Consider the following 13,338-nt stretch of genomic DNA (forward strand, 5'->3'; position numbering starts at 1 on the left):
TCTAGTCCAGCGTCCACCACTGACTTGGAGGGATCTTCTGCAGGTCCCTCTGCCTCCCCAGACCTCTGCGTCCCTTGCCTGTCTTGCCCATTTAGATAGTAAATTTGTTGCAGGCTCTCGTTGCGTGCGAATACAACCCCTGGTGTGATGGGCTCCAGGGTATTTCAGGACTCATCACAGTATTGCTCTCTGAGGAGGATCCCTGTGGGAGAGAGGAAACAAGTGCTTGCCTCCCCGGGGGCTTGCAGCACCTGCAGCAGTGCTTAATGCTCGTGTGCAGGTCAGAGCGGAGCGTACGCCCGGCTGTTTTCTTCCATCATTCAGCGCCGGTGTTAAATGCATTTGCTGATCAAGCGATGTTTGCATTCGCACCCATGTTGCAAGAGCAGCCACGAAAAGCCAGGTCTGGCCTGTGCCCACAACTCCTGCAATGGCAGGGGCAGGGCAGCCTTCAGGACCGTCCGAACCCCGCTCTCACCCCAGCGTCTGCACAGGTAAAGGGAGGGGAGTTGAGGTTAGAAATTAGGATAAATTTTCTCATGAGGAAGACAGTGAAGCACTGAACCAGGCTCCCCAGAGAGGTGGGGGGTCTCCATCCTTGGAGGTGTCTAAGCCGTGGCTGGATGATGTAGCTGGGGCTGGTCCTGCTTGGAGCAGGGGGATGGACTAGATGCAGCTCCTGAGGTCCCTTCAACCCTCCTCATCTGTGGCTTTGTGACTGACCGAGCCAGAGAGACGGAGCATGGCGTCTCCCCAGCAGGCAGGGGAAGGAGGGAGGGTCACTGATCCTGTAGCCAAGCCGGCGCGTGGCGGTAATTCAGGAGCAAGGACGATGCAGCTCGTGCCTCAAGGAGGTTACGGGGCGAGTGAGATGGGGCAGGCCCCGACCTGGCAGCAAGCGCAGCCCTGAGCAGGATGGGGGTCATCCCGCTGGGAGGAGGCGAGAGGATGGCACAGGTGAGCCGAAAGGCAGGGGCAGAGACGAGGAGGCAGAGGCCGGTCAGAGCGGCGTGGGAGGACGAGCGCCGCGGCCGCAGCATGGCAGGACAGCGGTCCGAGCAGCCGGCACCGGAAGAACAACCGCGTAGCCGGAGCGTGTGCGATGTCCCCGTATCTCCGGCAACACACACACAATTAGCTTGTGTAAATACCTAGCTCAGGTTGGTTTAATAAGTGCCGCAGCATTTCAGTTTCCTGAATCAATATGTACCCTGGTGCCCGCTTTGTTTGCCAGCCCGGCTGTGAGCAGCTGTCACGCGCCGGCTTCAGCCCCGTGGGGGTAGGGCAGGGTTGTTGCCGTCATAAAAAGGCCCGTGTTACCCCGAGTCTCAGTCTGGCCGGAGGGGAAGCAGCAGTGCCAGGCTGGGAACGGGGGTCGGACGCTGTCCTGTGCGGGCTGTCTAACTCCTCCTTCCTTCTAGCTGTGTGTGACATTTATCACCAAAGGTGCGAGGGTCCTATTCGTAGCCAGGAGCTGCTAAGCAGGGTCCTGGAGCAATGCCTTGGCCTCAGAGCAACTGGTTTTGCCCACGCTAAGGGAATTCGTGCAACTTCCCATCGCGTCTCGGCCTCTTGTGGGCTAGGATCAAGTGTAGGGAGTCTCTGAAGTCCCAGACTCTTTAGTCTGGGATGGAGGATGCTTGCCTGTAGTATCTGGGAGCATCTGAATCCCAAGACCTGCTGATGGACCAGGGAGCATCCGAAGCCCCAGGGTGACGGGCCTGGGATGGAGGATGCTCGCCGGCTGCAGCACCGCACATGGAGTTTGGGACGACTGCGGTTCTGCCCGCTCGATCGATACGGTTTTTGGAATGGTTGAGTTTTGCTCAAATTGATAAGGTTTGGAACTGATTTGGCTAATTTGACGTGGAATACAAAATATATTAAAAAAAAATTCTTGCAGCTTCTCCTGGAGCAGCTCTAGAGCCCGTGCTTTGGAGTAGAGGCCTTTGCTATGGGGAGACTATTTTCCACAGGGGAAAATAACCCCCCCAACACACCTAAAGTCCGAGTTTCTTTGGCACTTTCCATAGACATCCACAGCCAGAAGAGATAGTCAGTCTGATCTGCAGCTCGAAGCAGGCCAGAGATTTTCACCCAGGGGTCCCTGCCTGCAACACTCAACCTGTGATTGAGCTGAAGCAAGTGTTTTATGTGGGCTAAAACGCTTCCTATTTGCTCCGGTAGCTAATTAGTATTTCAGAACCAGACGATGGGCGAGCATTGCGTGTGGACATTCAGCACCGAGCGTGCCTGGCAGTGTGCAAGGCAGCGGTCAGAGGTGCAGGCCTTGCCCTGTGGCACCTGCAGTATAAAAGGGATGAGTGACATTAGCTTGCGGGTCTCTTTGTGCCCCCAGGGAGGTGTCCGGGTCAAGCACGTCTGCAGGGAGAAGTGGGCTGGAGTCGAGCTGTGCAGTGCACGATCTCTGCCCCGGGCTCGCGGGGATGGGGGCAGCACTGCCGCACGGAGGGGTTAGCAGCCGTCTCTCTCCCCGTCTCTGAATGTTACGCATGCATAAAGGATCTTTGGAGGCAGTGGGGCACTCGCATAGTGCTAGACCCGAGGCTTTGCCGTTTCCAGCTGCAGGGACAAGCCTGGGTTGGCGAATCCTTTTTCGTCCAGTGTCGGTTCATCCCTGGAGCAATTTTTTTAAGCTGCCCAATGAAACGGCACGGGGGGAGCCTGGCTTTAGGGAACAGACGGGTCGACATTACAGCCTGCCTAGTCTGCCCAGGAAAATTAGATCCCGTGCTAGCTTGAGTGAGGAGACAGGGCAAAGGGACAAAACCAGTGTGAAACTGTGCTCCTAAGTGGCTCAGGTCAGTGTTGCGGTGCAACTGGCCTGTGGCATTTACACCTGAGAATCTGGCCCCAGCGGCGTTTGGGTCCCGTTGCAGACGGCCTGCTCGGGAAGCCGGGTGGACGATGCACACTCCCGCGTGGTCACAGACTCTGCTCTCGGCTGCTGCAAACTCCTGTAAAGCAAACGGACCTGAAGGGCAGGGAGTCCCTGCCACAGAGGAGACCTCGTCCGCCTCCAGAGGCAGAACCACGGCGCCGGCACCGGCACCGGCTCCGGTCACGCGTCTCCTCCAGCTGGGAAGCTGAGCGTGTGCTGCAGGCCCAGGGCTGTCTGCATCCCCCGAGCAGCCGGCTGGGAAACAGGCTTCCTTCAGCTTTTGGGAACCCGGGGCAGGCCCTGCTCGTGCTCTGATACCTTCATCTCAGAGGATGGATTTCACCGGCATTTGGAGGCTGGGGCAGAGTTGAGCTCAGCCTCTCCAAACTCACCCAGAGCCCGGGCTGGCCTTTCTGCCAAAAGTCCCGATTTCTGCTGGATTAGTCTCCCTTCATCTCATTAGGTCCCTTCGAGCACCTCCCTTGTCTCTCCCGATTATCAGAGCAGCGCCCGGCATCCCTGGGCGGCGACGAGACCCCTGCTCCGGCGGCACGGCAAGCCCCCGCTCCTGTCCCGCCTGCACGGCTGGAAATCAAAGGCAAACAGCAGCTGCTGGAGGAACAGCTCGTGCGGGGTATCTTGGAGGTCCTGCTTCCAGTAAAAACCCAGGCAGCAGGACGGTGGTGACACCACAGATACATAACTAAGGATTTGCCTGAGCCTTGAGCCCCGGGTCGGCTGGTTTGTGGTTTGAGCTTCACAAGTGCTTTGGAAACCGGCTGAAGGACTTTGCCCGTTCCTAGCGGCCAGGCAGCCGGTGGCCTGAAAGGGCTTCTGGTATTTAGTTTTTCTTTTGTAATGTGCTCCTCTGAACTCTGAATGTGCGCCCAAGGATGTTAATGCAGGCATTACCTAAAAGCAAACAGACTACCAGCAAAGGCCGGGACCTCGCCTTTCAATAAAACCAGCCACCGAAGCCATGCAAATAGCTTCTTCGTGCGAAATACACGGTTGTGCAGAAAGCCAGGACAAAGGACGTGACCCACTGAGGCCCCATTTATAGCTTAAGTGGTGCTTAGGCCTTACACTATGAATTTCACCATTAATTAGCAGCAGCTTTTCATGGGAGCTGTCGCCAAGACCGTACAGGGAAGAGGAGCAGGGTACGAAATGCATCACCTTGTCCTTCCCACGCGGTGGTCGCGCGCTGCCCTGCTCCCGCAGCCCCCGCGTCTCGGCACTTCGGGGCTTCTGTATGCAAAGCCTCTCCGGTTTCGTCCTGATGCCAACGGTGGGGAAAGAAAATAAACTCTCTGCCTCACGCTGCTAGGATATTACTTCCTGCAACTTAATTTCTGGCCCGGCCTCCCTCTGTGACACCGTGTACTTGGAGCAACATTGAGATGAAGGCCAGAACGCGTGTCCTCTGCGGCGGACGCACTTGCTGGCTGCTAAGTGCTGTGCTGCAGGAGGAAGGAAGGTCACAGACACCTTTTAGGATGCTGTAAAGTATAATCTCGCTGACTGCTGACGAAGGCTCTCCCATTTCCGAGCAGAACCCGTGCAGGAAAAAGCCCCTGCAAATACAGCCCCTGCCTCTCCTACATGCCGTCTTCCTGCACCGAGCATCAGCTGAAGCTGGGCAGGAGAGTTGCTAAAGGCGGTTATTAAACACAGAGCCCAGCGCTCCTCTGCAAAACTCAGGGCTGGTCCGAGCAGGGCCCCAGATGGCAGAAAACTTGAGCTAGCGTCGTCTCATCGGGTACCTGGCCTGCGTCGCGGTGGCCCCTGCACCTCGTCCCATCGGTGGAAGCTGCTTTTGTGAATTCGCTTGTAGCATCCGCCCCTCTCACCCCACCCTGGTGAGCTGAAGGGCTGAGGGTAATAGCTGAGCCACGACAGGGGTCCAAAGCCCTTGGTAGCTCGTGGGAGTCTTGCTGTGCGTTTCAGTGGGGTCCAGACCAGAGCGTCCCCAAGCTCCACGAAAGCCCCGACGTGCAAAAGCCCCGACAGAGTCTGCGCGACGCAGGGGAGCGGGACAGCAGAGACCGCAGCCACGCAAGGGGAGACGGAGGGAGGTTCTGGGGTCACGGGGAGGGAGGCTGGGTCCATGCGAGGGACCACGGTCCGATCTGAAGGGGCTCAGCACCACGCAGGATGGGGGCCCCTGGGAGGCGGAGGGGCCAGCCAGGGCCGGGCGCGTTGGATGCAGTGAATGCAGGGTCTCTCCTCCAGACAACCCGCGCAGGGAGCCCAGTGGTCGCCCTCACGGGGGGGCCGGGAGCCCGGGTCCTGCTCCTGCCGCCCAGCTCCGGTGTGCAAGTCAGCCCCACCTCCCCCTGCCTCGGTTTCCCCTCCCACCCTCTGTCTGTCGTGTCAGCGCTGGGGCTGCCTCTCCCCGGGGTCTCCCAGCCGGGGCCTCTCCCTGCGTCCAGCACAAAGAGTCAATGGCCAGCGGGTCCCTGCACTGGGGGAAGGGACTTGTCTCTTGCTAGCCGAGTACTTTCCCCATCTCACCCCGGTTTCTAACGGCTTCTTTCTCTCTCCCTCTGTCTCTCTCCTCCGTGTCGCCGCGCAGAAAGCGGACTTGGCCGTTGCTCCTCTCACCATCACACACGTGCGGGAGAAAGCGATAGACTTCTCCAAGCCCTTTATGACCTTGGGGGTCAGCATCCTGTACCGGAAGCCCAACGGGACCAACCCCAGTGTGTTTTCCTTCCTCAACCCCTTGTCTCCCGACATTTGGATGTACATCCTGCTCGCCTACCTGGGGGTCAGCTGCGTGCTGTTTGTCATAGCCAGGTAAGGGGTGCCCAGCGGCCTGGCCGCCATCACGGACCACCTCCGTCGCCTCCCCCGGCGCTGCACGGGGCCGTGGGACCCACCCCATCCCTGCGAGCCCACGTGCTACACCAGCTCCATCGCTGCAGCTGCCTCTATCCCTGCACCTTCTCCTTTACCAGTCCTCCCTGGCCCTTCCCCTCCTCTGGAGACGGGCATCCCTCCTGCTCCCGAAGCATTTTCATCTTCCATCCCCAAGCCTTCAATGTGCAACCTCCCCCCGAAACCTTCCCCGTGTCAAGACAATAGCAAGCCCATTGCTATGAATCTGACAGTGCGACTGTTTACAAAATTAATATGCATCTAATTAGCATGTTTAAAAGCTTCCCTATCTTTAAAGGCAAGGGGGATTTGCATGCATTTGCATGCGTTATTGATTTCCTACAGCCTTTGTGGAGCCGCGCAGCCCAGGAACGTGCAATCCCACCGCCCCCGCTACAAGAACAAAGTATGCACCCCCCCGGGGTGACGACGCTGCCTCCACGGCCAGGCACGTTTGCAGGCCCCTTGATGCAGCAGCCAGGTGTCTCCTGGAGGCCCTCATCCCCATTAGCTCCCCCTCTCCTCTTGATCAGTGTCCCTAATGGAGTCATTTTGCAATGGCTTTGCTTCTATTTTGTCCGCCACTTATCCATATTTATGGGACCCGGGGAGAGCGAGCTGCCTTGTTTTGCTCCTCTGAAAGGGTCCTTGGGGTTTGCTTAATGCAGCCCGCAAATGAGCGGTTACGGCCACGCTCTGCTGTTTATCATTTCAAAGTAAGGAAATGGAGAGCGCGGAGAGCACCCTGCGCCGGCATGCTTGATGCGCGGCTCTGCCGGATGCCTGCTCCCCCCGTTACCCTGCTCCCCCCATCCTGGGCCGCCTGTGACACTGGTCCAGGAGGAGACCCTGGCAGGGTCCAGTTTCCCGCTGCCCCCATTACTGCATAGGGCTGCTAGGCTGGGGGCTAGACATGGGGGGATATATCCTGTCCCCTGCAGCACGCCCGAGTGTCTAAGGCAAAAGCAGAAGCAGGTGGACAGAAAACACTGGGGGGGGATTTAGGGGACTGTCCTGCTCTGCAATGACAAGCATGAGACCCCGCAGCCCCGGTCCGTCTCTGTCAAAGCCCACGTCATCACTTCGGATGGGTTGAACGCCCCTCTGCTCCCCACATACTAGCTCCAGGCACAGGGCAGCGAGCCATCAAGTGTGCGAGTCCCAGGGGCTTGCAGGGCATGCTTTATGCCTCTCTGCCCCTTAAAATCCCAGCGGCCGGTCTGTGCCAGCTCTCTGGAGCACCTCAGCTCCTCCGAGAGCTCACGGGACGGTGCTTTTCTACACGTGCCCCTGCATCCCTGGACACACCAAGCAGGGATCACAGGAAATGCTATGTCCCTGCCCGGCTGCAGTTTGCAGCTGCCCCAACCTCCTCCGCAGCATTTGGAAGCGATTATCTGGGCTTTTGTGTGCAATACCCTAACGGTGCTGAGTGGCGGTTGTCAGCTCGCTCTGCTTAGCAAGCAGAATATTTGTTCTCCGCAGAACATCTGGGACAGCCAGGCAGCTACCTGGCCTGATTCCTCCCCTGCAGTCAGGTCTATCAGGTGCAACTCCCCTGAAATCCAAGGACACGCTGGCCCCAGCTGACTGAGACTGTGTAAAAGCTTCACGCGTACATGGGGGAAGGTCTCTTCTTTCCTGCCCTCACAATGAGCCTCAACCAGGGGAAGACGTGGAGCATGCAGCTGGCCCGTCGGGGCTCCAAAGCGCTCTGCAGACATCAGCTCAAGCACTTTGGGCAAGGACCATTTGCTGTTTTGTGTTTGCACAGCACCTAGCATGTGCCAGGCCCCTAGAAACACTGCCACACGGGTAATACAGCAGGAGAATAACTGCCCTGGGGTCATGCCATTTTGCAGGTGATAGGAGAGGCTCAGAGCAAACTGAAATGAGGAGAAACAATTAAATAAAGTGCAAACATCTTGGCCTTACGAGCCACCATGAGGACCAGCCCCGTCTGAGCGAACCATGATGAGAGGTGCAGCCAGAATCTGCCACCTGGAGCCACAGGCACCTCGATAGGAGGTTTCCCAAGGTGAAAAACGATTGGGATTGCTTGTACGCTATGCCCCTCGCTCCCACAGATTTGCAAGCCAGAGATGGGCCCAACCGCAACGCTGCATCCCGATCCAAAGAGGATGGCACGAGGCAGCGTCTCTCCCAGGAGCAATGAACAGCTGGTGAATTTTATCCCACCCGCGGCAGAATTTCAAGAGGGGCTGAGACGTCCCCGTTTATCATGTGTGTGTCACGCAGCAGCCCGGCACAGCCGGCATTCGTCTCCTGGGACATTGCCATCGCTGTCTGATGCTGCAAGGGCGCCCGACGGTGGGGGGCCAGAAGGCAGCGCGCGGTTTGCTGCGTTATCAGCACCCCTCCTCTGGCATGCAGCCAAATGGCGAAGGACCTACTCCCACTCCCACTGGACTCACAGCAGAGAGAAGGCACGAGACCCTCAGCGGGGAGAAAAGCTCATCTGGGAAGATGAACACCAGCTAATTACAAACAGCAAAGCATTCGTGGCGATGATTGATGGCGCTACTCTGCTCTGTGTCTCTGCTAACAGCATGGGACATTGCTAGATGGACTCCATTGCCACCATGCATCCGATTGCTTGCGTGTCTTGAAACTGGAATTCAAGTGCATTTCCAGATCAACGCGCGTCTTTATCTTTCCCAGTTCAGAGTGGGGACCTGCAGCACCCAGACCCAGCCCCTCCCAGGCTCCGTGCATGCACTGCTTAAATCTGCACAGAAAATCCTCTGCAAGAGTTACTGAAGAAAGGCTCCACGCATCACCTAGATGCAACTTGCTGTTTGCCCCGGGGTGACGTGTAGCCGTGGAGCTGAAGAGGAAAGTCCAGATTTGCTCTGCACTGAGGCAGACGGCGTGCTGTGAAACAGAGGGGCCTGCCTAACCAAACGCACGGGGCTGGGGTCGGCTCGCCACCCCACAGCGATGTGCACAGAGGGATCCCAGTGCTCTGATCCGCATCTGGGGTCAGGAGCCTGGACAAGCAGCTCATGATCTCTGAAACTCTGTTTCCTCATGGGACTTATAAAAATCCCTGGGGCAAGGGTGCAAAGAAACCCCTGGGTGGGACGGGCTCGACGAGTGCCAGCTTGACTATTGCCTTGGGCTCCCCGTGCAGACTCCGATGCATGGGTAGGAAAACCCAGCCCATGGGAGAGCAAGACCTCCCATCCGCCACCTCCTGCCATGGGAAGTCCACCCACTTCGGCCGATCTCTTAGCTGTGCTGGATCGTGGGGGCTGCAGGCACTGACGTGGCATCGGCGGTGCCAATGCAGGACTGGCAGGACCGTGCCCATCGATGCATTGCTGTCAGGGTGCTGCATATGCCAGCGAGCCGAGCCTCATAGCCCCCGAGTCCTGCAGGGCTGCTGGAAGCTGGTGGGCTTCCTTAAAAAAGAGTCAGGAAATCTTTGAAGCCTTTCTCTTTGTTTCTGGAACTGCTTTGAAAGAGAGATGAAGCAGCCACTGGACGCTGGGCCAGCACGGAGCTGCACTCAGTGGTCTCTGCCCGTCCTGCAGCTGCTTCCTAGATGCCCCTTCCCATCGCAACCAAAAAGTCCTGGCTGCCAGTCAGGTACATTGAATAATGCCTCCTATTGCCCTGTCCTCGGACAGGCGGGGTAATATTATTACAACATCTGTCACTGACGAGCAGGGACCAGGACAGGAATTACTAAAGAGTCAATTAGGGAAGGGCCATCAGTCCTGCTTCATTTCCAGCAGTATCCCTGCTCCCCTGGGTTTGGGCTGGCAGGTCGAGGCGGTGGCAGCATCCAGCTTTCAAGCAGGAAGCGGTTCCCTCGGGAGCCCAAGCTGCTGATCAGAAGAGAGGCCCTTGCGACTTTCGAGCAGCCTTGACCGTGCGGAGATCGGGAGCCTTTTCCCCACTGGGTTACCGGGAGATTGCAATAATTTCCAAGCCCCATTTGAGTGACTTGTTCTTTCTAATGATAAGGCACTGCCCCTGCTGTTTTTCCCCCCATCTGTAACGTCCCATTAATGAATTTCTACATCTAGGCTGTACCGGCATGAACCTTGACACAGGCAGGTGGAGGGCCGGAGATATCCTGGGGAAAATGCTGGTTTTATTTATTGCATCCAGATGTAATGGAAACAATATCTGCTCTTGACCCCACTGAGGCCTCACAAAGTCCTACTCTCTGGAGGAAAACACAGTCAAAATAACTAAGCCTTAATTCAAAAACATGAGTCTCGCAAACGAGGCTCGGGAGACCGCTGCGGATGCCATCATCATAGGTCAACGCCACTTAAAACCAACTCAGGGACTATTTAGAGGCAGGCAAAGGATGCATTTGATCCATCACCACTTTTAATCAGTCTCTCACTTATTGATAGAGCCGCTGCCTCTAACCACCCAGGTCCCCAAAGAGCCCCAAACGCTAGCGGGACCGAGCGGCTTCGCGGCGGTCATTTGTCTGGCGACGCTCAGCCAGCCCTGCGGCCGGGGGCTCCTTTTGAACGGCTGCCTGTTGCTCTCAAGTTTGCACGGCCCCAGATTACGGCTACTCCCAGCATCCTGCCCGCAGGGCTTTTTAAGCAGACATTTTACTCTGAAACCAGGACCATCACTGAGAAGCTTCTCTGGAAATGCAGTTTAGCCTTAAAGTGCTTCGTGTCAGATCCCTGCCTTTCACAGGGCCCGCTCTGAATTGCTTTCCAGTTCCCTTCTCAGGAAAGAAAAAAGCTCCCCCCCCCCAAAAGAGAGAAGAAAATTATTGTATTTTTTCCCTGGTCCCTTTTATTTAAACCCTGCTCCTCTCGCGGCGAGAATGGAAGCCTGCTTGGGACAAAACTTGCATATTATGGGTGCATTAGATGGGGAGGAAAGACCCTGAAACCTTTCCCTTCATTACAGCTCCACTTCCTTTAATGGCCCCACCAGCCTTTCAAGTACCAAAGTCGCTGTCGCTGCTTTGCGGTTTCCTGAATATTTCTCTATAATTTGAGCCGTGCCGGTAGATTCTCACTCCGAGACCTTGAAGTTGTTCAGTGTGTCATCTTGTCGGGCTCATTTGATCTTCCCAATTCCCCTTCCATTTCATATTTCCTTTCAATTGGCAGCCCAAGGAAGGTTTTCATCTCCTGCTCGAACTCTGCTTTTATTCAAGAGCTGCGGCTCGTATGTGAGGTTTTGCGTACTCCCAGCATAAGGCTGTGGCCAAGCAGGGCCCAACCCATTACAGGAACGGGCCGTGTTTCAAGCCAGGTTTGATTTCAGAACAATTTTACCTTCCTTTGTTATCTTTCCCCCTTTTGAAAATGCAGAAGAGAGATGGATGGATGGCTAAAGGACAGGCTTTGACAGGCGACGGGCCCCAGCGTGGCGTATTGGGCAAAGACAGGAGTCGCTACCCCAAATCACTTACAAGAAAAGGGAAGGAAAGGCAGGATTATTATTGTCCCCCGGCCCTCGCCTCCCTTCAAAGGAGCACCCTGAGGTCCCTGACAGAGCGGGGAGCAAAACCCAGGTGCCCGCACAGTCCCACGTCCCAGGGGCCTTCGACACCCGGGGCTGGAAAGGGCACAGAGACGCGTGTCCCCGGCGCGAGGACGCTCGGCCCCTTGCTGGGCTGGGCAGCGTGGGCAGCCCAAAGGGTGAACGCTCGTCGTCTCACTTTAGCCAGACAGGCATTTTCCACCAAAAGAAAAACAAACCGATTTGTTCCCACAATGTTTTGAGAGCTCTTGCTGGGAAATCGTCTCAATGACCGCACGCAGACACAGGCGTGCCGAGCACACCTGAGAGGGACGGCGTTTCTCAGGCTTCAGGTTTCCCGCAAAGACCCCAAATCCGAGGAAAACATCTGATGACAGTGAAAACAAATTGTTCTGGCAGTTTTCAACCGGGGGGGGGTCATTCCCCAGCAGGGGTGGTCTGGCCGATTAAATACCTTTTACCTGCACAAATATACTCCGAGCCACACGGCATTTCAGGGCTTGTTATATGCCACCTAATCCATGCCTTTGTCAGCACAGAGCTATTTCCTACAAGATGTTGTCTAGTGCTTTGTCCAGTTTAGTTTTAAATTGCCCAAGTGATGGACACGTTAATAGAGCAGGCTATATGTACACACACAGCTGAGGGGAGGAGGCGAGTCCCTTTCTGCAAAGAGCTCCATTATACGGTTGTTTTGCCCGCAGTCGTCCTTGTCTCCCCACGACGCGGAAGGACGGGACGTCTCCCCGAGCCTCACTGCGCCTGGAGGGGACTCTGGGTGCGGGAGGGAGGACATCTCCCTTCCGTTGCGGGGTGGGTTTTGGGCAGGATGGGTGCTCAGAAGGAAGCAGCAACGACGGCAGTCAGTGCGGCGGGTTCGGGAGCCATCGAGCCATTTCTGGTTTGGATGCAACTGCTGCAAAATCTGAGACTCTTGGAAAGCGCAGCTAAACCGCTCCAGAAATAGGAGCGTTGCTCTCGCGGACCCTCCCTGCCCACCCTGGGTCTGGCACAACCCGCCCTGGCACTGCCCCAGACCGCGGGGGGAGCCCGTGCTCCGGCCTGGCGGCACGTGTGTGTGCCGGGAGAGCCCCTGGCCGTGCTGGACGACGGGACGGTGGCTGTGGGCAGAGGAGCCCTGTGCCGGCGCATGCTCAGCCGCCCCATCCTGCAAGCGTGCCTGTGCCCCTCTCCGTCCCGCCAGCCTCCTGCTCCCTCCCGTGTGGCTGCACGTCCTCTACCCCGACCTTCACACGGGCCCGACTGGACGTGCCTTATGGAGGCCTTGCTTTTCCAGGCGCCAGCCCCCCGTGATGCAGGGCACGGATCCTGGCCCTGCGTCTCCATCCATGCCACGGGCTGGGAGCCGGCAGGGCTGGGCAGCCCCCCACCCACAAAGGCTGTTTCTTTCCCGTCCCCTGCGGTGTTTGCTGGGAGACACCCCCAGCCTAACCAGCTTTCTTTGTGCCCCCGCAGGTTCAGCCCATACGAGTGGTACGACGCGCACCCCTGCAACCCGGGGTCCGACATCGTGGAGAACAACTTCACGCTGCTGAACAGCTTCTGGTTCGGGATGGGAGCCTTAATGCAGCAAGGTAAGCGCCGCTTGGGCCCGCTCTTGCGTCTCGCGCACCCGGTGCTGCCTCCGCCACGCACGCCTCGCACGCCTCGCCTCCTCTGTGCTCGTGTCAGCCAGGAGCCAGGTCAAACGCAGCCGCGCTTGTCGAAGAACAAGCAGGAGGCATAGTGCTCCCAGCACCGCCCGGGCTGTCACGAAGCCGTGGAGCAGGGAGAGCAGCTCCGTCACCGCACGCTGACAGGCAGCGACATTGGTTTTGAAACTGCGGAGTTTTGTCTCTTAACAATTACAGAAAAGCTTGTCAACACCAGCTTTTGTCTCCGCTGGAGAGGCGGGCGGGTGTGGGAGCGGGGAGATCTCTCTTCTGACAGCTCACGGTCCCCGCCGTGCTGTGAAATGTTTGTCTCTCCCGTTACTCTTTCTGACTGAGATGTACCGTACGCACGCGGCTTTGCTCAGATGGAGCCAGCTCCCTGGA

At 57.3% G+C, this 13,338-nt stretch overlaps 1 protein-coding gene across 1 annotated transcript in view; it reads left to right on the top strand.

Annotated features, from left to right (window-relative positions):
• Window positions 1-13,338, top strand: part of GRIK3 (glutamate ionotropic receptor kainate type subunit 3) — a 101,373-nt gene that overhangs the window by 58,163 nt on the left and 29,872 nt on the right. The window contains exons 10-11 of the mRNA XM_019512550.1: window positions 5,481-5,704; window positions 12,758-12,876. Of these exons, the coding sequence (XP_019368095.1) occupies window positions 5,481-5,704; window positions 12,758-12,876 (343 nt within the window). The remainder of the gene's footprint in view (window positions 1-5,480; window positions 5,705-12,757; window positions 12,877-13,338) is intronic.

Source organism: Gavialis gangeticus, unplaced genomic scaffold (genome assembly GCF_001723915.1).
Source record: "Gavialis gangeticus isolate Ggan-Ray unplaced genomic scaffold, GavGan_comp1, whole genome shotgun sequence".
Lineage (NCBI taxonomy): Eukaryota > Metazoa > Chordata > Crocodylia > Gavialidae > Gavialis > Gavialis gangeticus.